At 40.0% G+C, this 26,242-nt stretch overlaps 2 protein-coding genes across 2 annotated transcripts; both read left to right on the top strand.

Moving 5' to 3' along the window:
* Positions 1 to 1,582: 1,582 nt before the first annotated feature.
* On the top strand, positions 1,583 to 4,926 carry LOC116227497 (fatty acid-binding protein, adipocyte). Its single transcript, XM_031590873.2, has 4 exons — positions 1,583 to 1,733; positions 2,901 to 3,073; positions 3,300 to 3,401; positions 4,708 to 4,926. Exons 1-4 carry the CDS (start codon positions 1,661 to 1,663, stop codon positions 4,756 to 4,758), a joined length of 399 nt encoding a protein of 132 aa, XP_031446733.1. The 5' UTR covers positions 1,583 to 1,660; the 3' UTR covers positions 4,759 to 4,926.
* A 5,232-nt stretch (positions 4,927 to 10,158) lies between these two features.
* Positions 10,159 to 14,131, top strand: LOC116227496 (myelin P2 protein). The gene is made up of 4 exons (XM_031590871.2): positions 10,159 to 10,290; positions 11,675 to 11,847; positions 12,109 to 12,210; positions 13,946 to 14,131. The coding sequence occupies exons 1-4, from the start codon at positions 10,218 to 10,220 to the stop codon at positions 13,994 to 13,996; spliced, it is 399 nt and encodes a 132-aa protein (XP_031446731.1). The 5' UTR covers positions 10,159 to 10,217; the 3' UTR covers positions 13,997 to 14,131.
* The last annotated feature ends 12,111 nt before the right edge of the window (positions 14,132 to 26,242 follow it).

Raw genomic sequence — 26,242 nt, 5'->3', positions numbered from 1 at the left:
CCCAAAGTCAATAAATATGCAAAGACTCAAAAGAAGAATGGACCAAACTTCAGATTTAGATATTCTCTGGGGAGAAATGAGATGGAGTTAAAAAATCTTTTTTTTTTTTTTTTGTTTTTCGCAAACAGAGCCTGCAGTCTAAAAGGGACAAAAGGGTAACTAATCATACATGTACAGACATATTCAGCTTGTGCAGCAATGAAATGGGGATGAACTGGCTGGGGAGCAGCTCAACAGCAACAGCCCTAAAGGTGGCAACAGAAAGGCCATGAGTGCTTACAACGTAACACGTATGGAATGACAGATGAGTTGGAACCAGGGGTAAAAGACTAAGGATAGAAGTAAAGGAGGGCTGGAAATGAGGAGACTCTTTCTGCAGGGACACAAGGCTGGACAGGGAGCAAGTTTCCCACGAGGCTGTGCAACTCCATCCTCAGAGTTGTTCAAGTTTCCCCAGAGGATGCAGCCCTGGGCAGCCTGGTGTGAGCTGGTCCTGCCCAAGGCTGTACCATCCCATCTGAATTTTCCTATAATCTTACAATCCTATACAAATTATTTTTATATAGCATTGTTATATCAAAATATATGGACCAACATATTTGTTTCAGTGATCAGAAAAGTATTTCTATTGAAGAAATCCACCTAAAGAAGAATGCATAGGATTGAATGCATGTGTTTTTTCTGACAGCGTAATAGTATTTTACAGCCAGAAGGAATGTCTAGTAAATTTTTTGCTTACTGCCTCAGTTTTTTGTGATCTGAGCTAAGATAGCATTAGAGAATTGGTCAAGGCAGGCCTCGTTATGTATATACATTTATACACTTTGTCTTGAGCTGATAATTACATAAACAGTGCAAACAGAAAGAAAATGATAAATCCAGAGATCTTCAGTGGACTGATACCAGAACCTAGATTTCTGCAATAAGTAGTCATAATGCTATGTCACTGGGACATAGGTCTCTAGAGGGAACACAAGTAAAAGTGAGACAAGTCATCAGCTGTGTTACTCTGCATTTCATAGAACCCTATGTCCCCACTGCCTTCCAGGAAAGCAGGATACAGACCTATTGGATTCTCAGTCCTCAGCCATGGAAGTAGGATATATCCTTCTACAGCCACCGACTCCTGCTTTCTCTCCCCAGATCCACTTTTTCCTATAGTTCTGTTCCTCTCAGTAGAAAATCACTGATTGTAGTTGTGCAAAAAGAAAATTAAATGATCCCAAGTCTTTCAGATCTTGCAGTCTAGGAATTTATGTGTTCATACGATATGGAGGATAGAAATGAAAGAAAAGGAATATGGGAGACACAGCATACCCTCTGGGGGTTGAATCTAACTTTTTATTCTCAAAGAAAATATGATTTTAATATTCACCTTTGTGGTAAAGTGTCTTCTTGAATTATAAAAATAATTAAATAAAAAAAAAATGACAGTGATCTTTGTGCTAGTAAGGGCATATGAATAATAGCACTGTGACCTACTGGCAAAGGAGGGGTAGGGGAGGAAGGAAAACACTGGGCACTAAGGGCTCCCTCTTTATTGGTCATCCTAGTAAATCATGTGGCCAAGGCTCCTTTTTAAAGCCCATCTCTTGGAGCTCATACTATCCTCACAGCTTCTATTTCTGCTTGCTCCTGTGAAAGACTGCTACCTGACAAAATGTGTGACCAGTTTGTGGGCACCTGGAAGCTCCTTTCTAGTGAAAACTTTGAGGACTATATGAAAGAGCTGGGTGAGAAATGTTACTTGGAATTATTGTGTTTGGGGAAGGGAAGGAATGCTGAATTTGAACTCTATTCCTTACATGCTTTTTCTGGCTCTGCTGTTTATCAAGCTCCTTTTAGTCCAACTACTTTTATTAAATAGTTTTATACTGGAGAACTTGGCTGTTTGGAGTAGCGTTGTCACATTCCTATAACATAGAAAAATCTTGATTGGGAGGAATAGTTTCAGGTAGGCGAAGTCTATGCATGCCTAATTGGTAGTGCTATAAATGAAAGTAAGCACTTTGCTGCAGTATTTTATGTGAATTTGCTTTTAAGCTTTTGGAAATACAAAGTGGTGTAATGCTAGAATGCAGCAAGCTTCTCCGTGTCTAAGAACAATACACCTAAATTTGCTCTTGGACTAGGACACTGATTAATTGTCATGGCTATTACAGAAAGTGAATGAAACTCTGTGACTGCCTCCAGTGAATATTAACAAAGAAAGTTGTACAGATTCATGCAGACACTGCAGATACTTGCAAAAAACTCAAGGAATATCACTCTAAAGGTGTAGACTTCTCACTTAGAATTAAAATTGGGCTTTAAAAAGTTTCCAGCAGGATGAGGGAAGTATGGGGTAACTTGCACTGTTTGGATCTATACAGGGTAAAAATCCAGGAAGTTATTTGGAGATAAAAGGTAAAACACTCACTGAAAGTTCTGCAGCATGCATTCAGATGGCTTTCAGTGAGATTCTCATACTCTTCATCTTTACCCCAGATTTTACTCAGGACATAAGAGTTGCCAGCTATTTCTTAATCATTTCCTTTCATTCAACCTAGCCACTGATAAATATATCTGCAATTTAAGTGATTTTTTGTTTGTTTTTGTGGCTTACAAACTGTTGCATGTTTCTGCTTATTTATTTTTAGATTTAGTTAGCATACAATTTAGTGCATAAATCACTGCGGTTGTCTGAAGCAAGTACATATGCAAATATCTGGCACTGAAACTTTGCCTCAGTCTTCAAAATGTTGCTTTTGCTACTCTGACAACAGAGCGTACAATTTCCTTATCTCATCCCATCTGGCTTGGTCTATAAACATACCAGCTAATGGGGAGAGTCTCGTATTTTCCCCAGATAAGAGAAAATCATGAAGATAAACTTTCATAGTGTACTTTTTTATTTACAGGAGTGGGGTTTGCTACCAGGAAGATGGCTGGTGTGGCCAAGCCTAATTTAACTATCAGCATCAATGGTGATGTAATAACCATCAGATCAGAAAGTACCTTCAAAAATACAGAGATCTCTTTCAAGCTGGGTGAAGAGTTTGATGAGACCACAGCAGATGACAGAAAAACAAAGGTGAGTCCAAAGATGGCATTTTCCAACTATATATATTTCAAAAAGATTGTCGGATAAGGAGGACAGAGTTGCTGTTTTGACATCGAATCTTGAAATGCTGCCTTCAAAGGTAAACGTGCTCAGATTGCTTTTTGCTTCAGTACTTTTTGGACACGGAGACAGTCTCTTCTTTGGTCCAAAGCACCCTTGATGAAATAGTCATGCTTTGCTTTTTTTCCTCTGACAGAATGTCATAACCCTAGACAATGGCACATTGAAGCAGGTGCAGAAGTGGGATGGCAAAGAGACTGTTATCAAGAGGAAAGTGGTGGATGGGAATCTGCTGGTGGTGAGTTCATTTTTGCTATCATCTAATCACAGAAGTCACTGTGCAGAATTCTGTTCTGATGGATGCATTACACTGGATTCAAACACAGGGAATAGAAACATCTGAAAAGACTGTGCATTGAGTAAGAAGTCTTTCTGAACAAGTCTGGAGCATGTATTAAAACTGAAAGGGTCTTAAACTTACAGAATGGTATAGAGGCATCTGCATTCTGTCCATAGCAAGAAATGGTTAGGAAGGAATAGGGTGAAATATAATCTCAATTAGGGAAATGTTTATATTTTATAATCTCAAAGTCCTGGACAGGATAGTGGATGCATTAACAAAGTCCATGTTAGGTCTACCCTCTCTGACACAAAATACTACTTCTGTTCATCTCCAGTAGATCCCCCATAGCAATGTCTGAGGCCCATGTTGCAGACTACCAGTAACCAAGTCAGTGCTATGATGCTATAGCAAAAAAAAAAAAGAAAAAAAAAAAGTAATTGGTATCTGATCCCCTGTGATTGTTGTTATCTGGGCAGAAAGCACTGTGCTTGACTGGTGCCAGTGAGGCTTAGCTGCAGTTTGGGGTTTCCCAATGTTGCTCTCCAGTTTAAGGAAAAACACTTTAAAATACCTGGGGGAGAACTAATGATGTCTTTGTAAAAGGCAGCTGGGATTCCTACATGATAGAAAATGATACACATACATTACATTCTTGTAGAGTTCTGCCTTCCCTAGAGAAAATGATGTGTCTACAGATTTAATACTTAAATTGATTTGGATAAAGACCAGAGGAGAATAAATAAAAAGTAGTTTTTAATAACAACTTCATTAGAAAAGTCTGAAGAAAACAGAATTTGATCCAGCAGAAAAATAGATGAGGACAGAGCCTAAAATGCATAGGATGACACATGCAGCTGGAAGTTGTGTAGGACTCTGTGTATGTGCTGTACACACATATGGAGAAGATGAGCCACAGCTATAGAAGTTGAGGAGACAAGAGACAACTGCCTAGATCCAAAGTGCTCCCTGGGTGTTCCAGGAGCCTTTTTTAAGGCCTAGAAACTGAGGAGATTAGAAATCTCCTGGGGAGGCCAAAGCAGTCCTTTGGTGTTGCTTTAGTCCTAGGCTTCTATGAATATTTTAGACTTTTATTTCTGAAGCTTCCAACGTTAAGTTTCACCATTTTGGCAATTGCTCTTGAAAGAGGAGAAATGCAAATTCTTTCTTGCATTGGCTCCCAGTACATAAGTAGTTCTCTACCTTCTGACTATCAAATATGCAGTGAGACTTAAAAGCTGATTAAATTTGCATTTCTTTCCAGGAATGCACCATGAATAATGTTACCAGTAAAAGAGTTTATGAAAGAGCATGAGAAAGTCGTCTTCACGTGGGACTGATGCTCAAGGCTGAACAAAAACAACTTCACTGAAGAAGAAAAACTCCACAATTTTGAACAGAACCGCATTTTTTACAGATGTATCCCTCAAAATTACATGCAGCTAGCCTAATTTGTTGTGGCTATTCAATAAACCATTCTGCTTTCTACAACTCTTGTGTGTGTTGGCATTTCTCAGAAAGGGCCTTGGGTTTTGCACGATGGGGATGGTGCTGTGTGGGATGTATCATGTGAAAGCCAGCACCATGCTTGGTAACTGTGGCCCATCTCACTGCAGAAAGAGGGTCACAGCCCATTCAGTTGGTGGTATTTGCTATGTAATGGAGGTAGATGAAGACCTGGATACGAAGCATCATCTGATGACGTGTATTTGCTGTGATGGTACACAGACTGCAAGGAGCCTGTGGCCGAGATGCCCACTATTGGTGTTCAATGTGAACAGGGAACCTGGCACCTCACCCACGGCTATGGTTTTAGAGAACATAGAAAAGCTGAAAACTTTAAGCTTGGGAATGATCTGAAGTGGTTTGTTCTTGTTTAGCTCCACTTGGAATGAAATCAGAGCTGCTGGAGCTCTCAAGTGTGATTATGTTAATAATGTGCCTTTCCCTAACATATTTTTTTTTTTTGCCCTAGATCAGACAAAAAGCATCAACCTAAAGATCATAGTTTAGAGAGTACTCTCAAGCCTACTAAAAAGCACTTAAAGGTTTTCTCTTGTTACAGCCTCCTTACTCTCCTATACGCCTTTTCTACTAGGTCATTAGATTAAAACAGTCTTTGCATTTTATATCTGTTAGAGAAAGCTTTTATGGGAACACTAACTTCTTTAGATGCAAAGACCTTTAGGAGCCAAATTTTTACACTCCTCTTGTTCTTGAGTTCCTTTTTTCTACGGCTTTTAGTTCTCGACACCTACTTCAAATGTTCAATCTTAATTTCTTAACCTGGAAGGACAAAAAGAGAAGATGAAAAATTAGGAAGTCTTGGGAAAATCTGAACAAGCATCTGAGAAGATGCACAGTATCCACAAAATGGGAAAAACACCACATCTGGTACCTGTGGTTGGCTTAACCATTTGTGAACCACACTGCACATTCCTGTCAGAGGTAACAGCACTGGGACCTTTTGCCAGCAGCAGAAACCTCATACATACACTTGGACTTTATTCTGCAGGACAGACCTTATCCAAGATTCTACACTATTAGCACAGCTGAAGAGGGGAAAAGGTAGGGCTTCTAACCTACAGATGAACTAAGGGGTCATTTAAGAGCAGTTCTGAAAGACTGTCAGCAAATTCTGCAGAAAAATGTTGAAAGAGCCATGAACAAGCAGCTCCCTGTTTTTATTATGGCTTCACTGGTTGTGAAATGTCATGAGCTTAAAGAACAGCAGTTGCATAGAGGAAGGAAAAATGCTTTTGAGTAGCCCATATATACAGTATTCATTTCTTGAGTAAAAGGAGGTAACCCTCAAGTAAGTGAAGTCTGCTTTCTCAAGAGTGAATAAAAGTGACAATTTACATTTCTAAGCATCTTGCCCTCACCTGCAAAGCAGTACAGGCCACCATCTCCTTTTTGAAGTGCTGAACTATTCTCCAAAAATCAGAAACCATTCAACAGCATTCCTTTCTTAAAAAGGAAGATCCCACTATGTTCTTGCAAACCCCATTGGCCACAGCAGACACCTCTGAGTGCTAAGAGGAGCAGGCTTTTACTTGCTAGCTTATTGGCTCACTATTCCTGTAAAGGTCTCATGGATGATCAGAGGAGAAGGGGACTCAGCCACAGATTTTTAGCAGCTCAGAAGAAGGATGATACAAGGCTTATACTTTGCTCTGACCTTCCTGTTATTTTTCCGTTTAGCTTTTAATTCTTGGTTAGCACTGGGAGGAACACAGAATACTTCTGCATGTGGGTCACCCAGCTCTGCTCTCCATACCCTATCCTCAGCTTTGGCCTGGTCTCTTGGGTCCCCCAGCTAAGTAGACAAAAAGCCATTCACACCCCCAAACTGGAGCTGTTGGGAATAGACAGACTGCTGGCCTCATGGTCGCAGCCAGTCCCTCGGCTCCCTCATGTCAGCATCAAAACATCCTTGGCGTCTTTAGGCAAGGCAGGCATTTGGCCTCTCTTCTCTGCTTTTATTTCTGTTTGGTTGATCTCCCCTAGGATTTTAATTAAGGTGCCTTTGGATGAAATGTGTCCAGATCATATTTCCGTTAAAAAAGTTGACATAAATTTACATTTTAAGTTCTTTTAGTATATATTCTCCTCATATTTTGTCTCTGTTTTTACAAGTTTTTACCCTTCTTTCTAGTCCTGCTTCATAATCTCCAAGTGCATTTATTCCAAATCCCGTGTCACTCCAATCACAAGAAGAAATGGTATCAAAGATCCTCTTATCGTGTGCGTGCACAATCCTTGCTACATTTTTTTCTTTACACTTGAAAAGATTTCTTTCCACAGATATTATTTCTACTGAAGTTGTAATTCCCTGCTCTTCTTCTTTCTAGAATGTAAGTCCTTTAAATGAAAGTACTGATCTTTCTTGGTGACAAAGAGATGGATGGTAGCAATGTCAACATTGTTTGAGACTGCTTAAGACTGGGGTTTTTGTCTGTATAAATAATTCTCTGTCACTTTTTTTTCTTAAGGTTACTGGTACTGCACTATAGCTGTTCTATTCTGACTAATTCGCTCTTTTTGAATTTCTTTGGACCTGATTTTACAATGTCCCAATCATCTTTTATTTCCCAAAGGCACCAGCCTTGTCTTGTTAAAGTGCCTTTATTATGTGGATAGGACAATTAGATGAAAGAACAAAGAATGCCTGAGGGACAACGGTAGAATATTTTCCTATTATTCATTGAGAAATAATGGATAGTTTCATTTAGAAGAAGCTTTCTTATTTTCGAAGATTGGATAAAAGACCTAGCCATTTCTTACACTAAATATGATGTAATGTTTTAGAATAACATTGTGTGGACATATTCATAAATTCATTCACACTTATGTACGTTTTCAGACAAAATATCTGCTTCCTACTGTGGAAAGAAAGACTTATTATTTTATTTCTTTTTATTTTAATTACTCTGAACTGAACCCCTTTACACTGCACTGTAATTAGACCTGAGCAGTAATGGGAACTTCTCTCAATTTATCCTCGTTCATCTTACGACTGATAGGATAAAAACGTTTTGCATTTACAACCAATATTTGTAATTTAAGACTCTGACATTTCCACACAACCTCAGAATAATCCGGAGATTATTTTATATTCCCTGCCCAAGTTGTATCTTACTTCTGTTTAAGCATTTTTCCCTTTTTTTTTTCCCATTACTACATATGGCAGTTGTTAAGACAAGACTCATGTCTTTGCTACCTCATCCCAGCTTCAGTTCCATTCCACTCTTTCTATCCTGGATGCAACAAACTCAGTTCTGCAACCTATCATACCAGCACCCCTTCATCTTTGCAGTGAATATCTGAGTTGTTCCCAAATGTGCTCATAGCTCAGAAATTAATTATGCAAAAAAAAAAACAAAAAACCCAAATATGAAAGAAGCCTCTTAATACTTTCATGTAACAATCATTTTCTCCAGGAAGTTAGTTTAGAAAGGAGAAGGGCAGAATTACACTTGATGTGGTCTCACACTGCAATTTCATGTATTTTGGGTTGTCTTGAATTACAATTCTTCACAATCTTGCCTGTCAAGTACACATATGGTTTATGTTACAAACCACAACACAGTAATTCTAAATGTGCATTTACAAAAGCTTTTCAAACTTTCAAACTCAGTGTTTCTAGTGCCAGGTTAGCATAGGTGAGCAGAGTGTCCTTGCCACAAAGAGTACTAATGACATCCTGGGCTGCATTAAGAGTAGCATTGCCAGCAGGCCAAGGAATGTCATCACCTCTGCTCAGCACTGGTGAGGCTACACCTGGAGAATTGTATCCAGTTTTGGGCTCCCCAGTACAGGAGAGACCTGGACATACTTGAGACAGTCCAGCAAAGGACCATTAAGATGATGAAGGGACTGGAGCAACTCCTGTGAGGAAAAACTGAGGGAGCTGGGGTTGCTCAGCCTGGAGAAAAGGAGGCTCAGGGGGATCTCATCAATATCCATAAAGACCCGAAGGGAGGGTGTGAAGGAGACAGAGCCAGGTCCTGTTCAGTGATGTCCTATGCCAGGACAAGAGGTAATAGGCATAAATTCAAACAGCTGTTGTTCTCTCTGAACATTAGGAATCACTTATTTACTGGCACAGTTTTCCCATACAGGTTGTGGAGTCTCCTTCTTGGAGTAATTCACGTGCAGTTTAGATACAGTCCTGCTTGAGCACGTGAGTTGGGCCAGATGAACACACGTGCTAATCCAGACAGTAATGTCACTAGAAGAAGAGATTTCTGTGACAGATTTTTTGTCGACACATCTGGAGGTATAATGTGTTTGATCTGCTTCACATGGCACAGAAGAAGCCATTGCCCTTCTTGACAGCAGAAAAAAATCTCATGACATTAAGAGACATTTGAATGCAAGACCTTTAATGAATGCAGTAGCTTAAATATGAGTATGAAATCTAACTATGCAGGTGCTGAGAAGCAAGAAGGGAATAGTGTATTCCCTCTTTCCAAGCCAATTAGACTGCTTGCATCTCACCAAGTGACTCTGTACTAAGCATAAGCCTCTTAGAGCTGAGCTCCACTGATGCACCACTATTCTGAACTTGCCCTTAGTTGTAGAAGAAGGGAGACAGTGAAGCTTGACTGCTCCTTTTCTCTGTGGTGCTTTCTGGGCTATACACAGGGGAAAACCAACAGTTTGGACTCATTGCTCTGATTCAGTGGCAGAAATAATTCCATTATGTCTGCAAAGAATACAACACACAAATCCTTTCATGGACGTGACAACAAAGCAACAAAAAAAATGTGTAAGCAGATCCTTGGCAACTCTTCCCTCACATTAATGTGGTTTTGATTCACCTGTCATAGAAATGACAACAGTAGTAATGGTGACAGCAGCAGAATGGTGTTGGGAGGACAGTCAGAGCTGAATTTCAGAGGGATAAAGTGGCTGGTGGCTACATATGGCTCAGATCCCACCGCAGTCCCCAGACTGCTCCATGTTACCAGCAATAGCCTCACATCCCCAGCCCCATGTGTGCCTCACTGTCCTGATCAATCAGTGGAGGAAGCTGAGGCAGGCGTCACCCGGAGCCTTGGTACAGATACGGCTGCCTTGGACAAGGTGCACATTGTCTTGCCCTGGCACTGCTGCTCCCATTGGCCCATTCTGACCATTACAGGGACTGGACATCTTTAAAAGGAGGCAAAAGAAATCTGAGTCAGGCACAAAATTTCTTTGGCTCCCACCAAGAGCATCTGTGACTGCTGCCTCTCTCTAGGATCACCGCCTCACAAAGCCAACACGATGTGTAACCGATTTGTGGGAACCTGGAAACTTGTCTCCAGTGAAAATTTTGATGACTATATGAAAGAACTGGGTGAGAGATGTTGTGTGCTTTTTCTTCTTTTTCTTTTTCTTTCTTTCTTTCTTTCTTTCTTTTTTTTTTTTTCCAAGTAAGTTTCCTTTGTAAATGCCTCTTCTTTTGCATCTTATGCTTTGCTCATGTGTAGTGCTTTCCTCCTGGCCACATAGGCATTGCGATTATTTTTCTAGCATAACTTATTTCCTTAACACCTAGCATGGAAAGAAAAGAAAGGCTTCTGTTATAAATGTACCTGTTTCTAAGTGAACTAACCTGATCTAACCTGTTTGTAATGAGAAGGATCCAAGGAGATGCAGCATTGTTTTATGTTTCTCTTCATTGCACTGTTAAACTCGTGACTTGTAATAATTTACAATATATAATGGAGCTGATGTCTCATGACACTTTGGTTTCAGAGTTCTAAATCCTATGAATGAATATATCTGTTTCTGAGAAATGCCAGGAATGTAATCAATTGGGCATTGTTTTTAATTCTAATGCTGGCTTCATTCCTAGATAGCAAGTGCACACAGTCAGTTACAGCATTTCTTTTGCTATATAAATGATTCACTGAGACACTAATTCCCCTTATTTGAAATGTTAAACTGAGTAACAAAAGAACTTCAGTAAATTAATTAACCAGAGTAAATGTGGGATGCAAGTCCAACTACAGACATTCTTCTGAAGATTGGAACAGAAATGTTTCAATACTGAATAATTACTGCAAATAGTATTATACTTTACAGATAACAACATATATCTTTTTATATGTATCTTCTCATATGAGCACTTCATAGCATTAATGCAACAACTATAGCTATCCCCTTTTTGTTTTTATAAAGCAGTGATACATCATTATTTGTACATGTACTTGCCTTTTCCTCTGAAGTTCAAGAGTTAGGATCCCTAATGTATCTTAGTAAAAACCTAGGAATTGCCCATTCTCCACTATATTCTTTGCTTTAATGAATTAGTAACAGCATACTGGCAGTTCAGAATCCCGTTTCTTCCCAGCATCTTGCTAAGAGAAGTTCAGATTCTAAGATTATTCAACAATTTTTATACAAAAAGGATTTAGTTGAGCTTTTGTGAGACACAGTTCTATCTCTTCAAAGATACATGCACACTACTAACCACCAGTATTTCTTCCTAGTTAAATGTACACCAGTACATACTCAAGTGAATCTTTGCTTCTTGCTGGAGGCGCATGCTGTCAACTGGGACTGCATGGCCATTTGAATACAGTGCTTCCACATATGAAGAATCAGTGTCTCATATGAAGAAAGCATTACAGTATTCAGGAATAAACTTTTCCTTATTTTTCTACTGAAGTTTTTCAAAATGGTACTGAGTTTTTTGCTTCCTAGAATGTAATGATGGTTTTGTTCCTGATTTTTAGGAGTGGGCTTAGCAACCAGGAAACTGGGTGGCCTGTCAAAGCCCAGTGTGATCATTAGTATGAAGGGAGACATAGTAACCCTCAGAACGGAAAGCACCTTCAAAAATACAGAGATTTCCTTCAAATTGGGTCAGCAGTTTGATGAAACAACAGCAGATGACCGGAAAGTCAAGGTAAGGGGGCTGATGTTCTCTGAGTGGTCCTAACATACTAGAAGAGAGACAGGAGGAGTTTTTCCCACCCTCTTAGTGTACTATGAAATTCCCAGGTAATTCAAGAAAAGCACTGAAAGAAGAAATAGTATGATGCTGGCACCACTGGTAAGAAGTTTATCATTAGCAGAGGATGCAGATCTGGCTGAATATAAAATGAGTTGCTACTCTAACCTGCAAAGCTTTGATTACAGTTTGAGACTCTTCTCTTGGCCTTTGTAGAGTGTTGTAACCTTGGAGAAAGGGTCATTGGTTCAAGTTCAGAAGTGGAATGGCAAAGAAACCACAATAAAAAGAAGACTGGTTGATGGGAAAATGGTGGTGGTAAGTACCAGGCTCTACTCCTTGTATACTGATGCATGGCAGGAAGATGAAACATTCAGTTGGCCTCTGTCTAAGCAGAGTGACAGTTTTGGCCTATGAGAGAAATAAGGATGGAGAAAATGGGAAACAAGCTTAGGAAACAACCTGGAAGGAAATAAATATTATTCCATAACAGCAAATTGTCATTAAAGTAATTATACTGGCAGAGTTGTCATGATTTGAGATCATATATACTGATCTCAAAATTATTCTGCCTAAAAGAAATGCAATTTTCATGGAGTAGAAATCAGTGAAATGTTAAAAGAAGTTTGCAAGCCAGAAATTTTCTGTCCCTGGAATGTCTCTTTCCTTTTTTTCATCTTCAGAATGAATCCTGTCCACCTTAGAAAACTGATTTCATCCCTTTTTTGCACATCTGTTTCTACTTGTGCCAGTCAGTTCATACTACTGTTTGTTTTTTAGGCATGAGCACAACTAGCTAAAGATGCTGAAGGTTTACTGCATGAAAGGCAGCTCTCTGTGCCTAATTCTGCTGGTGATGTTGACCTGCAGCAGGGCCATCAGGTCCTGATGGCTCTTCTGAAAGGCCCTTGGCATTGAGAGAAGCACATCCTCCATGAAGGCTGGGGACTTTCCTCAATCCATCTAACCTGCCTACCTTTCTTACAGAAAGGGTTGTTAAGCACTGGAATAGGCTCCCTAGGGAGGTGGTTGAATCACCATCCCTAGATATGTTTAAAAACCGTTTGGATGTGGTGCTCAGGGGCATGATTTAGTGATGGGTTGTATGGTTAAGTTGCGGTTGGACCTGATGATCTTGAAGGTCTTTTCCAACGTGAGCAATTCTATGATTCTATGATTGTCTGCTAGGCACAAAAAAGCCACAGGGGAGCCAATCTGGTGTCATAATACATTTTAGGGAATTGAGATTTTACTTCTGAATAAAGAGAAGGATCTTAGAATCACAGAATGATAGAATGTCTTAAGATGGAAGGACTTCAAGGACCACTCAATTCCAACCCCTTGCCATAAGGAGATCAGGCTGCTCAGGGCCCCGTCTACCCTGGCCTTGAACATCTCCAGGCATGGAGCATGCACAGCTTCTCTGGGCAGCCTGTGCCAGTTTTGCTCATTCTATCAGCACCCTGTGGCCTATCCCTGGCCTAGGACAGAACTGCTGAGGAGGACTCATTTCTGCACACTGCTGAGCCCTGCCTCATGTCCTGCCACCTTTGTCGCACTTGCCTGGTGGCTGTGAGTCATCGAGAGCCACTGAGGGCCGCCAGGACAAAGGGGTCAGGAGAAACATCTTGTGATTCATGAGTGCAAAGTTTTGTAGGCCAGAATCCTGACCTCTGAGATGCACAGGCTGCATCTGTTTCCACAAAAAACATGTTTGTAAAACTGAAAGCGTTTGTGAGCCACAGTGTGATAAACCAGGCCTTGATGATGTTTCTATCAAGCCAGTAACAACGAGAGTGCTTTTTTTTCCCTGTAAGCTGAAGCTAATTTTGCATTCTTTTTGTCATTATATGCCATTTACTTAAAAACAAAAACAAACAAAGAAACAAACAAAACACTTATTGCACTATAACTGTAGTTTTGCTATCTGCTCTAAAAATTATACAGATTTTCAAAATATGATATCTGGATTTTCAGTGAGTTCAGTGGTACTGCAGCAGACATACTTGCTGCAAGTGAGATCCTTGTATTAATCTTTTCTTTTGTGCCTTAGGAGTGTGCTATGAAAGGGGTTGTCTGCACCAGAGTCTATGAAAGAGTGTGAAGAAACACCTTCTCTGCACTGGACTGGGATTGGCTCTAAAAACTCACCCTAGCCCAGTGACCAAAGCTTCATGCACTGTGCTTCTTTATTTTATTTCCTTTTATTGGGAAAATGACTGCATTATGATTTGATATTCCAGAGCCATAGTGTGACTAATCCAGAATATTATGGTGCCTCAATAAAAGCTTCTCAATAAATGAAATAGAGTGTGTGCTCATCAATTTTTAAAGTTTGCTTTCTTGAATGCTGCCCATCTTTCTGTTGTTCTTGTCTGTGTAGATGGTCAGACTATTTCTGCATAAAATGCTAAAATACAATCGATCTGCCTCTGGGAGAGGGCTAACACTGTTTCCTTAATATGTGTAAAAGTTCTCATCTCATGGCTGCTATGTCACCTTCCTGTAAATGATTTTGTTGCTGAATAGTTCCTATAGGGAAAATTATCTTAACCACAATCATTTTTGACTTGCAGTATGATTTATTGTTTCAGTCTTTTAGTTTTACTGCATCGTTTCTTCTCATTGTTCTCATCCTAAAATGCTTATACTTCTCTTCGTACCAATTTCTATAACCTCGCATTTGCTTAGAAGAGAGCACCTTTAGGAGGATGAATTATCAGGATATTTTCCATATTTCTCTGCCCAGCAGCTTTTGAACTTTCAAAAGAAGTGTGAAACAGGTCTCAATGAACTCTGGAAATCTTAGTGCTATAGAGTTTCATTTTGCAAAGCAATTCCTCTTACTTCTAGCAATTTTTAAGCATAGGTTTAGAGTTAAGCACACAGAAGAGATTTCAATTGATAGAATTTTCTGCTAAACCCAATAGAGTAACTAAGCTGTTCATTCTTCCTGTTGTACTTCATGCTTTTGACTAAGGAAAAAACAGAAAATCTCCTTAATCCAAAAGCATGGGAGCAGCTTATTACTTTTTTTTCTTCCTTAACTGGCATTCAGTAATAGCACAGCTCATTGTGTTAACAACACAAAGAGGAGTATTTCTTCCCTTTTCATTGACTCCACGTCATCATGCAGGACTCTCTCTGCCTTCTCTGGGGGGTTAAAACTGCTGTGATAGGCAGATGTGTTTATTTTGGCTTGTTAGGAGCTGCAGTGCTAATGTGAACCTTTGCCTACTGGTTCTGCAGTTGAGAACATGAATTCTCACAGTAAGGGAGATCTGGAATGTCAGTATCTGAATCGGTGCAGCTGAGCAGATAATTAGGAAATGAATGTCATATGTAAATGCAAAATATAAAGGTCACTTTTCTTCTCTACCTATCATTGGAGAAGCTTGAGACTAGGTCTGGCTTTGATCACAATTATATCGATGCATACTCATTGGAGGCAGCTGCCTGAAGGTACAGGAGGCATCCTAGAAAATATGAGTTGTGATAGAAGGCTGGAGATTTACAGATAACTTTATACTGGTCTCTAACCTAAGTGGGGGTAAGAAGGAAGCAAATTCTTCCGTTTTGCCATAAAGATTCACATTTGTGAGAGTCAGAGTTTCTGTGACTCTAAGTCCTCAGTGTCTGTAACGAGGACTGTAAGTAAAGTGCTGCCCCTTGTAACATAACATTGTTTACAAGCTGTCCGAGCTGTTCTCCAGCTCAGAGCTGCAGCCAAAGGAGTGGTGAGTGCTGCAAACACACTCTTTATTTCCTTTGCTTTTCTTTCAGCAACCTGTAAATGCTTCTCTGAGGTTAAATGGAAAATTTTCTTCTCCAACTGAATGTCAGCTTTCAGTTTTTTTACTTCCTCAAGAAAAGGAAATAAACATTCAGTTTGGTACAAGCTGTGTTTTTCCAGGACTGGGGAAAAAAATAGGACTGTTCACTCAGTCCTTGTTCATTTACTGTCTTCTCCTTTTCTCTCACACAACCCACCTTCCTCCTCTCCTCTGTGTGGATTTTTTAATTGCATTTAATTTTCTAGAGTCTGAGGATTAAAATTCCTAATGAGACGCAGATACGTTATTAGGATCCCACTATTTGGCATTTTCACTCCATATGAAGGTCACTTCAAAATGTCATGTGAGCCAGGGACTTTCCAAAACAGGAAAAGTGCAACTGGACTGATAGTGTGGAAGGCGAAAACAGTGAGGCAGGTGGCACAAATCAGCGCAGAAATGGAGCGCTTTGGGATACTGCAGCACATAATGCAGTCCTTGAGGTCTCCAAAAGAAATTTTTATATGAACTGTGTGATCTGAAAGTTTATTTTGTGCCTAACTACAGATCCGCTTTTCTCCTTCACTAAACATTTTACATGGGCTAGATGCTCATGGAATGAATGTCCAAACCGAGGTACGACGCCTATGTCTTGAACACGTTGCCAAATGCCTGAATTTTCCATTTGCCTGCTGCTTAATCTAGGGATGAGAGTATCCTAATACTGGCATATGAATAGCATTGTTTAAGCTATTCAGCTTGATCTAGTACCCACCTCATCCTCTGCTTGCTACGGAGACCACTGGGGCTACTGAAATCAAGCAAAAGCTGCCTCTGGCCTGTGGGTGCTGTGGCTGTTGCCTTGGACTGGACAGAATTTGACTATTTGCAATAGAAAGTGTCTCTGTGTGACACATATCTAAACCTGCGATTCTGTGCACAACAATCCACTCACTTCTGTGCAACAGGAGCAGGGAGGAGAGGCCACAGACTCTCAAGCAAAGTCTTTGTCCCATGTTGGTATCCCATGTACCTTTAAACTTTTCTCAGTTGTTCTTGGTGAGCTCACATTTGTGGTATTGCAATTATATTGCAAAGATTATTTGCACACATCCTAGGGACCAACGCATGGCCTTTGGTGCTGTTGTAGTTACACTACTTTGATGCCTATTGGGACCATTTAATCAAGCAGTAACTATTCTAGGAATGGCAAAGATGGGGGAGGGAATTACACAGAGTAATTAAATATGTTGCTCTTCATAACAGATCCTCACTACATATCTTTTTCATAGAGAAACTCCTTGCCATGCTTATAAACACTTCACTGTATAATAATCGCTCAACTCTGCCTTTTAAGATGTTGTTACCCTCCTTAATTTTCATTTTGTATTAAAGTTGTTCTGTTGATGTCTGTGTTACAATGGAGTGAAAGGTTAGCAGAGCCGAAGGGGTAATCAGTTAGAAACAAATAGGCTGATGCCATGAAAAATTGCCTTCAGAAATCCTGGAATTGAAATGTAATCAAGGTCTTTGTTAAAGAGGTAATTAAAGTACATCCTTGCCATTTCAATGGGGAACGTTGTGATTGGCCATTGGCCATTGTACTGCAGATAGGAAACACAATAAAATGATGTTATTTGGACTAAAGGGTACAACAACATTTGGAATAATGTATTCCCTGAGACACTAAAGAGAAAGAAAGCTGTGCAAAGCAGACACCGTCCATGTAGCATTTTCAAAGGAGATTGTGTTTTGTTTTTTTATCTTTTAGGTAGGAAATCAATATTTAAATATAATTTCCTCAAATGTTATGAACATGTTAAGAACTAAAATTGTGAGAAATGGCATGATTCAGGGATTAGGAAGGATGGAAAACTGGATTACAGTTGGATCTATTTTCAGGTACTCAGTAGAGTGGTAGTTAAGACTAGTTAGATTAAAACAGGCATATTGTTTTAATGTGATAACCAATATTGATTATACTATGTGAGATGTGTAAGGCAGGGAAAAAGGCTTCTCAATTTACTTCCTAGTGAATGTATCTACTTCCTAGCACATTTCCTTGGGGGCACAGCTTCCATATAGGCATCTGTGTGAGCAATAGGGTCAAAAACACTGTGAGAATTGATCCTGTGCTTCAAAGCTTATAAATGCTCTAACAGCTAGGGCTAAAGGTGCAGAAGATGTCTGTAGTGGAGCTGCATGACAGATAAGCTAAAGCACAGCCCGTATCAACTCTGACTGTGCTTTAGGCTTCTTTGGGAAATCTATAGACATAATTACTAGAAAGAAAAGATATTTCCTGTATCTAGCTACTGTACAATAATTACATTACTGAACATGCCAGCAATAATCTCATTTATCTCTCAGCTTCTACATGTTTTACTTGGAAACTCTGCATATTGGATATGAAAATTGGAGTCAGTGAATGTGGAAGATTCAGTTATCTTGTACTAAGAAGCTCCTAGCAGAGAGGCACAGCTTCATACAACTTCGTGCCACCTTCTCATGCTTTACACCACAGCGTTCAATTTTTTACCTTAGTGGCTCTTATATGCGCTTGTAGGCAAAATCATTTAAAGAGAATATTAACTCTTTCACAAATCTTCCCTCTTTGCTAACAGTGGGATTACGAAGCAATTTGAGATGATAAGACATAACACTGAAGGCCCCTAATTACCAGGTTAACATAAATGTTTTGATTTAAATTAACAAGAGAACAAGCAGTCAGATTATTAAAGGGTAGGTGCATAAAAGTCTCTGCTTTCCAGATAGAATCTGAGCCTCTGGCCAGGAGTGCAGGAGCCAACACTAAGGCTCTCCCTTGTGCTTCCTCTACCTGAAGAATTTGATGTAATCAAGAAGCATCATCACAGTTTATACTGGCGCTGTATCCACTTGGGTAGAGATTGCATTGTGAAATAAAAAGGCAGCCATTAGAGTCTAAGATAATGAGTTTGGAAGACTTGTGTTGAGAAACAGGAATAATTTTAAGAATGTATTTCCCTGTCTTTGCAAAGCCTGTGCGTTATGGCTAGCTCACAACTTAGTTTAACTGCATCTGACTTGGAAAAAACAGTCCAAAAGCCAATTGCTAACAACAAAGTTCTGAATGAGATGATTGCAGAAGCAGAGGTCCAACATACGTCTTCAGTTCTTTACTGGGTTAGAAAGAGAGACCAGGAGCTTACAGGGCAAAGAGTATGACAAGGCCTCAGAAAAATTCCAAATTGAATGTCAGTCAAGCTATTTATGAGAAACTAAAAGAGAGTAAGATAATGGAGGTCAATCTGAATAAATCATTTCAAACCAATGCCATTTTCTTCTACTGGAGTGACAGACAAGTCTTGTGGCTGGAAGGAGAGTGGTGATCCTCATCTCCAGAGACTTCAGGAAGGCACTGACAGTCATCTATTAAACATTTTCATAAATGTGCTATAAATTTAGGCTAGCCTGAGTTGTTCCTACAGAGAAGGGGTACAAAAAATATCTGTACTGTCATTGGTTCACTGTCAAACTGATAGGATGTTTTGAGTGGACTTCTGGCCTAGTCCTATTTAATCTCCTCAGTAATAGCACAGATGTTATTTATGGATCATACGGAGAAGAGAGGAAATGCAAGCACACCGGAAAGCAGGGTTCAAATTGGGATGATTTCAACAAACTCAGGAAATAGTTTGAAACAGTCGGGGGAACATTCAGGAGGGAAAAATGTGCTGGGCAACATCAGCTGCAGCTCACACACCAGATGGGGAACAAGGAACAATCAGCACAAACTCTGAGAGTCTGTAGTGGATCACAGACTGAATACAAGCAGTGAAATGGATGTTACTGAAAAAAGACAAACCTTGTGTTGAGATGTGCAGTCAGGAGGACAGCCTGTGAGCTGGGGTTATCGGCACGTGCTGCTTGTCTCTTGTAAAGCCTCCATGCCACACGTGTCTAGTTTTCAGTAATGCAGTGCAAAACAAATTTGTCAAGAGTGAAGTATTAAACCTAAAAAACATGCTCTAAATAGGAAGGATTCAGGAAAGAGATACTGGCCAAAGGTGCAGATGGCTGCAGTGACACAACAAAATTCCTCGCATCACTAAGATCTATAGTATACGTAGATCTACACACACAAGCATATGCGCAGAATTATCTATTAATATGTACCATTTTAGTCAGAGCCAGTGACCACTGTTCTCAGACACCAAAACTGTCCCAGAGGCAATGTGCCTGAGACTCAGCTCACCTCTGCAGCACCTGCTATGAGAATCAAGCTCAGCTGATGTCTCCTCAGCTTCCCAAGAACAAGTTATAATGGGTCAAAAGCTAATCACATAAAGAAAAAAAAAAAAAAGCAAATTTAACAAGAACCATAGAAAAAGAGCAGATTACTCAGACAATGAACAACACTATTAATTGCCTTCTACTACTCATATTTTCTATCTGAACTGTGATATGAAATAGGAGATTTAAACTATTTGGACCAGTAATGCACTGGTAGAAGTTACTCCTTTGCTTAAGTAAATAATTAGCTGGATGTTAAACAGTGTGTGACAAATAAAATAAAAAAAGACAGACAGAGAAAGAAAATCTGAACTAAGTAATGAAACCTTAAATCTGAATGCAGCATGCTGTCATGAACCCAGCCAGCCTGTGAATATGACCAGATTTTGTATCTGTCATTATTTAGAAAAGTTGAAGTTCTTGTAGAACAGAAGATTCTATGTCTCTTAAAAAAAAGCTACTCTTCTCATCCTGTCACCATTGTAGAGTGACTGACGGCAATTGTGTGTCCTCTTCCCAAAGATTTTCTAGGATGAAATAAGAATTGGTGCATTGCTCTTTGGTGCAAGTTTCGCATTACTCACAAGAGGCTGTGAAAACCATTGAAGGATGTGTGTTTTGTCTTCATTTTGACTGTAGTCAAGCCAGAATTCTTCCCTGAAATCCATATGATAGCTGTGGGTACCCAAAATGGGGACTTGCCTGTATGATACCTATGAGCTCTTTGAGGCCTGGTGTTCATAGATTGAAAACATATGTTTGGACTAAAGATATTCTCAAACTCTGCATAAGCTCTGCCACATAAAATGAGCTTGGAAATCTGCTGACAGCTTCCGTTGGTCAGCAGAGGAGTTTCACCCACAATCATCCATCTGAGTTATCACTTCTGTATAGCTCACAGAGAATAATGACCATTGTGAGGAAAGGGTTTAGATGTCTTGTTTTAATGATCTTCTTTAGGAGATGAATAATAGCTTAGAAATATGTGCCTTTCCTCCTTGACTGCTAAGGGATATTTGTTATTGTCTGGTATTTGCTTAACAGCTCACTGAGCTATAAGCACTATTCTGGTTGAACTGTCTTTGGTGGTTGAGCTCCAAGGAGCACCCAGCTGGAGAGTGGTGGTGCATTGGTGATGCCAAGAAAACCCTCCTACATTTCTGACTGTGTACAAGGGACACAAGATTAACTCTGTCAACATGACTAATGATCATCTATTTAGAAGAGCAGTGAAAGCAACTCACTTCCTTTCACTCAGCTGTGAAAGCGTGGCCTGAGTCACATACCCGCATGTGTCATAAGTGTGGTGATGCCAGCTTGTTTCTCCATGCTGCCACCTGGTTTCCTGCTCTTTCTGCAGATCTGGCAGACTGTCCTACTTCTTGGGCTGAACAGCTGGGCAGTACTGAGTGCTGCTTTCCAGTTAGTTTCCTATTCTAACTCAGTGGCAGCTTCATGCCTCTGGTAACTCGTACACATTTGTAGTGCCAGTAAAATATATGGGAATCTGAGGGTCTACGAGGTCCTTCTTGGCTCTAAGAAACAGTGTGCTTTGTATTGATGTAACCCACTTTGGGCTCCCTGGAGGTTCTCGTCAATCTGACAAACAGTCAGGATGCTGGAAGCAAAACTAAATTTGGATCCTTGTTCCTCATTTCTTTCTAAAAATACTGTAGTTTTTCTATTCAGAAATAGAAACAAAACATAGCAGCACAAAATAGCAGCAGGATTCTCAAGTTTTATTTATTAAATCAGGAAATTACTCACTACTCACCCGAGAAGTTTTCATTTTTTTCTTCCTCTTTTCTCCATAAGACTGGAGAGAGCAATTTTGGCAGATGGGGAAAGGGTGAAACACAAAAAAGGTGCTAGAGTTCAATAACAGCATGTTGCTTATGTCCAAGAGAAAGGGAGAATGTCACCTCCGGGACTGGAGTTGAGTGTCCACATTATGATAACACGACGGAACATTCAGATCCACGGCCAGGAGACGGGAATGTGATCAACGTCACTCCCAGGTGTGGTGCAAGGATGTACGGCAGCCAAGAGGAAGAGAAGTCTGTTTTCAGTAGCAGAAAATTCTCCAAGCACCATCTGGATTTGAATAGGAGATACTCTTTAGAGGAAATAACGTATAAACGATGGCATTATCCTTTGTATTTTGCATGCCTTTCCACACACATCCTTTTTATAACACACAAACACACATGGGGTTGAGGTACTCCTACTGCTTACAAACCCATTTGTAGGCTGTGACTTCTTAAATCTTGTGAATTTGTCAGAAGTTTCTCAAAATGTGAGGATGACAGAACATGACTAAAAGACTGAAGAACTGAGGGATCCTGAATATCTAAATGTATGTTAAGAAAGGAAGATAAGCTTTCTTTCCTCAGTTAAACTAAGCAATCTATTACCTTAAAATGCAATAATTAATCAGTGATTGACTCCTGTGCAGCAGTTTGTGGAGAAGAGATGAATCTGAAAGCACAAGATTGTAGCACTACCCTTCACTAGCTTTTCCTTCTAATGTTTCTGTATGACTTTTGCCAGGTCTTTGGTCTTAGTAAAGGTCATCTGGACAGCTCTGGGGGAAAAGCACCTGTACCTCAGTGCCTTACAATAATCACAGAATTATAGAATTCTTAGAGTTGGAAGGGACCTCTGAGGGCCATCTAGTCCAACTCCCCTGCAATGAACAGGGACATCACAGCTAGATCAGGTTGCCCAGGGCCTTATCCAGCCTCACCTTGAAAGTCTCCAGGGACAGGACATCAACCACACCTCTGGGCAACCTGTTCCAGTGCCTCAGCACCCTCACTGTAGAAGAATTTTCCTTATATCCAACTTAAATCTACCCTCCCTGATCTTGAAGACATTTCCCCTTGTTCTAGCAGTACAGATCCTGCTAAAGAGTTTGTCCCCTTCTTTCCTGTAGCTCTCCTTTAGATACTGAAAGGCCACTATCAGGTCACCTTGCAGCCTTTTCTTCTCCAGGCTGAACAGCTCCAGCTCTCTCAGCCTGTCCTTATAGGAGAGGTGCTCCATCCCTTGGATCATTTTTGCAGCCCTTCTCTGGATGCTCCCCAGCAGGTCTCTGTCTCTCCTGTACTGAGGACTCCACATCTGAATGCAGTACTCCAGGTGAGGCATAACTAGCGCAGAGTAGAGGAGCAGGATCACCTCCCTTGACCTGCTGATCAAGCTTCTTTTGTTTTTTGATGCAATTCAGGATACGGTTGGCTTTCTGTGCTGTGAGGGCACAATAAGTCTAGTTCTGATACATAGAATCATAGAATCTGTGCATACGTAAGTAAGCATGAGACCTGTGGTGACCAAAACTATCAAAATATAGCTATGGAGAGAAAGGCAGTTCATGTAAGAAAATGGTTTTGACCCACTTTATGACAATGCAGCCACAGTCGAGACTTTATATCCTGCTGTATGGTAGCTAAATAACATGAAGAAAAACAAAGAAGAAAAATGATGTTGCTCCTTTTGGATTCCCTAGTTGCAACTGAGAGAAATCTGAAGCAAATACAAGGAATTTCTTCAGACTGGAGAAGTTTCATGCTTGCACATAAGTCAGTTTGCAAATTGCTCTCTGCTAAACTGATTTTAAAAATGCTTTTGTCAAAAAAGGAAAGATTGAGAAAAATTCTTATAAAAATACCACTTATTTTCAGCATTGCTTTTACACTTTTCAGTGTACCTTACTCTACAGTTTCATGCTAGAGTCTGTCCAGGTGAGGTACCTTGCCCTTTTCCTGTCATGTGCACAGTGTTTCTGTCTGTAGGTTGGACTTTCTCTCTGGTCTCCCCCTCTCACATTCTGCAGTGATAATTTTGGACATCTTGTGCTAGAGCAGTTCTTGGGTCAGGATTTTAAGGATTTTTCTTGGACAAGATTCAGTGTTCCATAATTTCTATGTGTTGTGAATTTTCCCAGATATCTCATACATATGTGGTAATAAATATGACCCAATTGCAGGGGTGGCTTCCTGTGAGTATATATTCTTTTCTTTTTGTGAAGAGCTTTTTCAGAGTGTTGATTTTCAAATGAGGTAACTTACACACATGGATATGTAATACTGCCCTGTGAACTTGAAAGGGAAGAGAGCTAAGAGGGTGATTTCTTGTTACCTTATGGCAAGTTTGAAGACAGAGTTCTGCAGCAAAGTAAAAGAAACTCTACACTACTCATAATGAAAAAAGATCAAAATACTTTAATGAACAAACTTTGTCAAAGGTCCATTTTCATTCCAGGATGCTATCAGCTAAATCTACTGATAGGAGATCATATTTTAATATGTATGGACAGATACAGACAGTGAAGCTGACTAGTAGCAACGAAGATGATGTGTCATATAGGATTTCTACACATAGAGTTCCTTATTAAAAAGTCTTTAAAGTATATCTTAACAATTGATTTGTCCTGGAAAAGATTAGCGTGATATTAAACATGTCTGAAACAAAAAATGAAACAGTAAAAGCTGATTTATCATACAAGGAAAATAACAAGAAGCTATCACTTTTCTGTGACTATTTGTTTTCCAAAAGTCTATATGATAATACTTCAGGAAAAGTCTGAGCCTTGGAAAGGAAGTGAGAGAAAACAAAAGGAGAAATATTCTGTTATAAAGATTAAGAAGTAGTACTGTTTGACACTGTCCTGCATGAAATTCTGGTCACCAAGTTAGAGAAAAATGGATTTGATGGATGAACCACTTGTTGGATAAGGAATTGGCTGGATGGTCACACACAGAGAGTTGCGGTCAGTGGCTCAATATCCCAGTGGAGACTGGTGACAAGTGGCATTCTTCAGGGACTGGTGCTGGGACTGGTATTATGTAACATCTTTTCAGGCAACATGGGCAGTGGGATTGAGTGCAGCCTCAGCAATTTTGCAGATGACACCAAGCTGAGTGGTGCAATTTGACATGCTAGAGGGAAGGAATGCTATTCAGAGGGACCTGGACAGGCTTGAGAGGTGGGCCCATGCCAAACCCATGAAGTCCAACAAGGTCAAGTGCAAGGCAGGCATCTAGGTTGGGGCAATCTCAAGCATAGATAAAGATTTTGTGGAGAGTTGCTTGAGAGCAGCCCTGAGGAGAAAGACTTGGGAGTGTTGATTGATGAAAGATTCAACATGAGCCAGCAATGTCTGCTTGCAGCCCAGAAGGCCAAATATATCCTGAGTTGCATCAAGAGAAGTGTGACCAACAAGGCAAAGGAGGTGATTGTGCCCCTCTACTCTGCTCTCATGAGAGTCAGCATGGAGTATTGTGTCCAGTTCTGGAGTCCCCAACACATGAAGGACATGAAGCTGTTGGAGCAGGTCCAGAGGAGGGCCACAAAGATGATCAGAGGGTTGGAGCACCGCCCCTGTGGGGACAGGATGGGAGAGCTGGGGTTCTTCAGCCTGCAGAGCAGAAGGCAAATGTTATAGCAGCCTTCCAGTACCTGAAGGGGGCCTACAGGAAAGCTGGGGAGGGACTTTTTTTAAGGACATGTTGCAACAGGACAAGGAGAAATGGTTTTAAACTGGAAGAGGGTAGGTTTAGACTAGATATTAGGAAGATATTCTTTGCTGTGGGTGTGGTAAGACACTGAAACAGGTTGCCCAGTGAGGTTGTGGATGCCCCCTCCCTGTAAGGCTAGGCTGGATGGGGCTGTGAGCAACTCAATCTAGAAAGAGGTGTCCCTGCCTATAGCAGGGGGGATTGGAACTAAGTGATCTTAAAGGTCCCTTCCAACCTAAACCATTCTATGATTCTCTGATTAAAAATTAAAATGTAAAAAACAGCCACAAAAGTTCTTTGAATTATAAAATAGATGTTTGTCTTTTGGACACTAGTGTATTTTCTTTCTGTAATATACTATGTCTATTCAATTTCAGGTGTATCTCTTTCAGTTTAGATTTAAAAAATCTTGATTTCATTGTTCTTCAAACAACATAAAATTAAATATTATTAATATTAAAAAAATAATTAATAAATTAATAAGAAAACTTTTTTACTATTTTATTTCATTGTAATTCAGAGTCTGTCGCAGTGAGTCTCAGAAAAGATCTCCTACATGTGTTGCTTACTGGCCTCTTGACTGTTGGAATTATTTCAAGATTTCTTGGAGATGGTGATGGCTAAAATTAGCTTATTGTATCAAAAGTTAACTACCCATGACAAGCATGTAATATCATTTGTTGAAGAAATGAAGACAAGATGCATGACACATCAGCTGATGGAGATGGAGCTGCCATTTTTTATTACTAATAGCAGGCAAGACTAGACGCAACCTGATAAAGT

Source organism: Phasianus colchicus, chromosome 3, assembly GCF_987193195.1.
Source record: "Phasianus colchicus chromosome 3, bPhaCol1.hap1.1, whole genome shotgun sequence".
Taxonomy (NCBI): Eukaryota; Metazoa; Chordata; class Aves; order Galliformes; family Phasianidae; genus Phasianus; species Phasianus colchicus.
Note: the sequence above shows the minus strand (reverse complement) of the source record. Positions and strands in the feature narration are given on the sequence as shown.

Bases quoted from the DNA above. Each gene is read 5' to 3' on its own strand.
- LOC116227497 (XM_031590873.2), top strand. From the start codon at position 1,661: ATGTGTGACCAGTTTGTGGGCACCTGGAAGCTCCTTTCTAGTGAAAAC. The intron at 1,734-2,900 runs GTGAGAAATGTT...TTTTATTTACAG, and splicing joins GGACTATATGAAAGAGCTGG to GAGTGGGGTTTGCTACCAGG. The intron at 3,074-3,299 runs GTGAGTCCAAAG...TTCCTCTGACAG, and splicing joins CAGATGACAGAAAAACAAAG to AATGTCATAACCCTAGACAA.
- LOC116227496 (XM_031590871.2), top strand. From the start codon at position 10,218: ATGTGTAACCGATTTGTGGGAACCTGGAAACTTGTCTCCAGTGAAAAT. The intron at 10,291-11,674 runs GTGAGAGATGTT...CCTGATTTTTAG, and splicing joins TGACTATATGAAAGAACTGG to GAGTGGGCTTAGCAACCAGG. The intron at 12,211-13,945 runs GTAAGTACCAGG...TTTGTGCCTTAG, and splicing joins TTGATGGGAAAATGGTGGTG to GAGTGTGCTATGAAAGGGGT.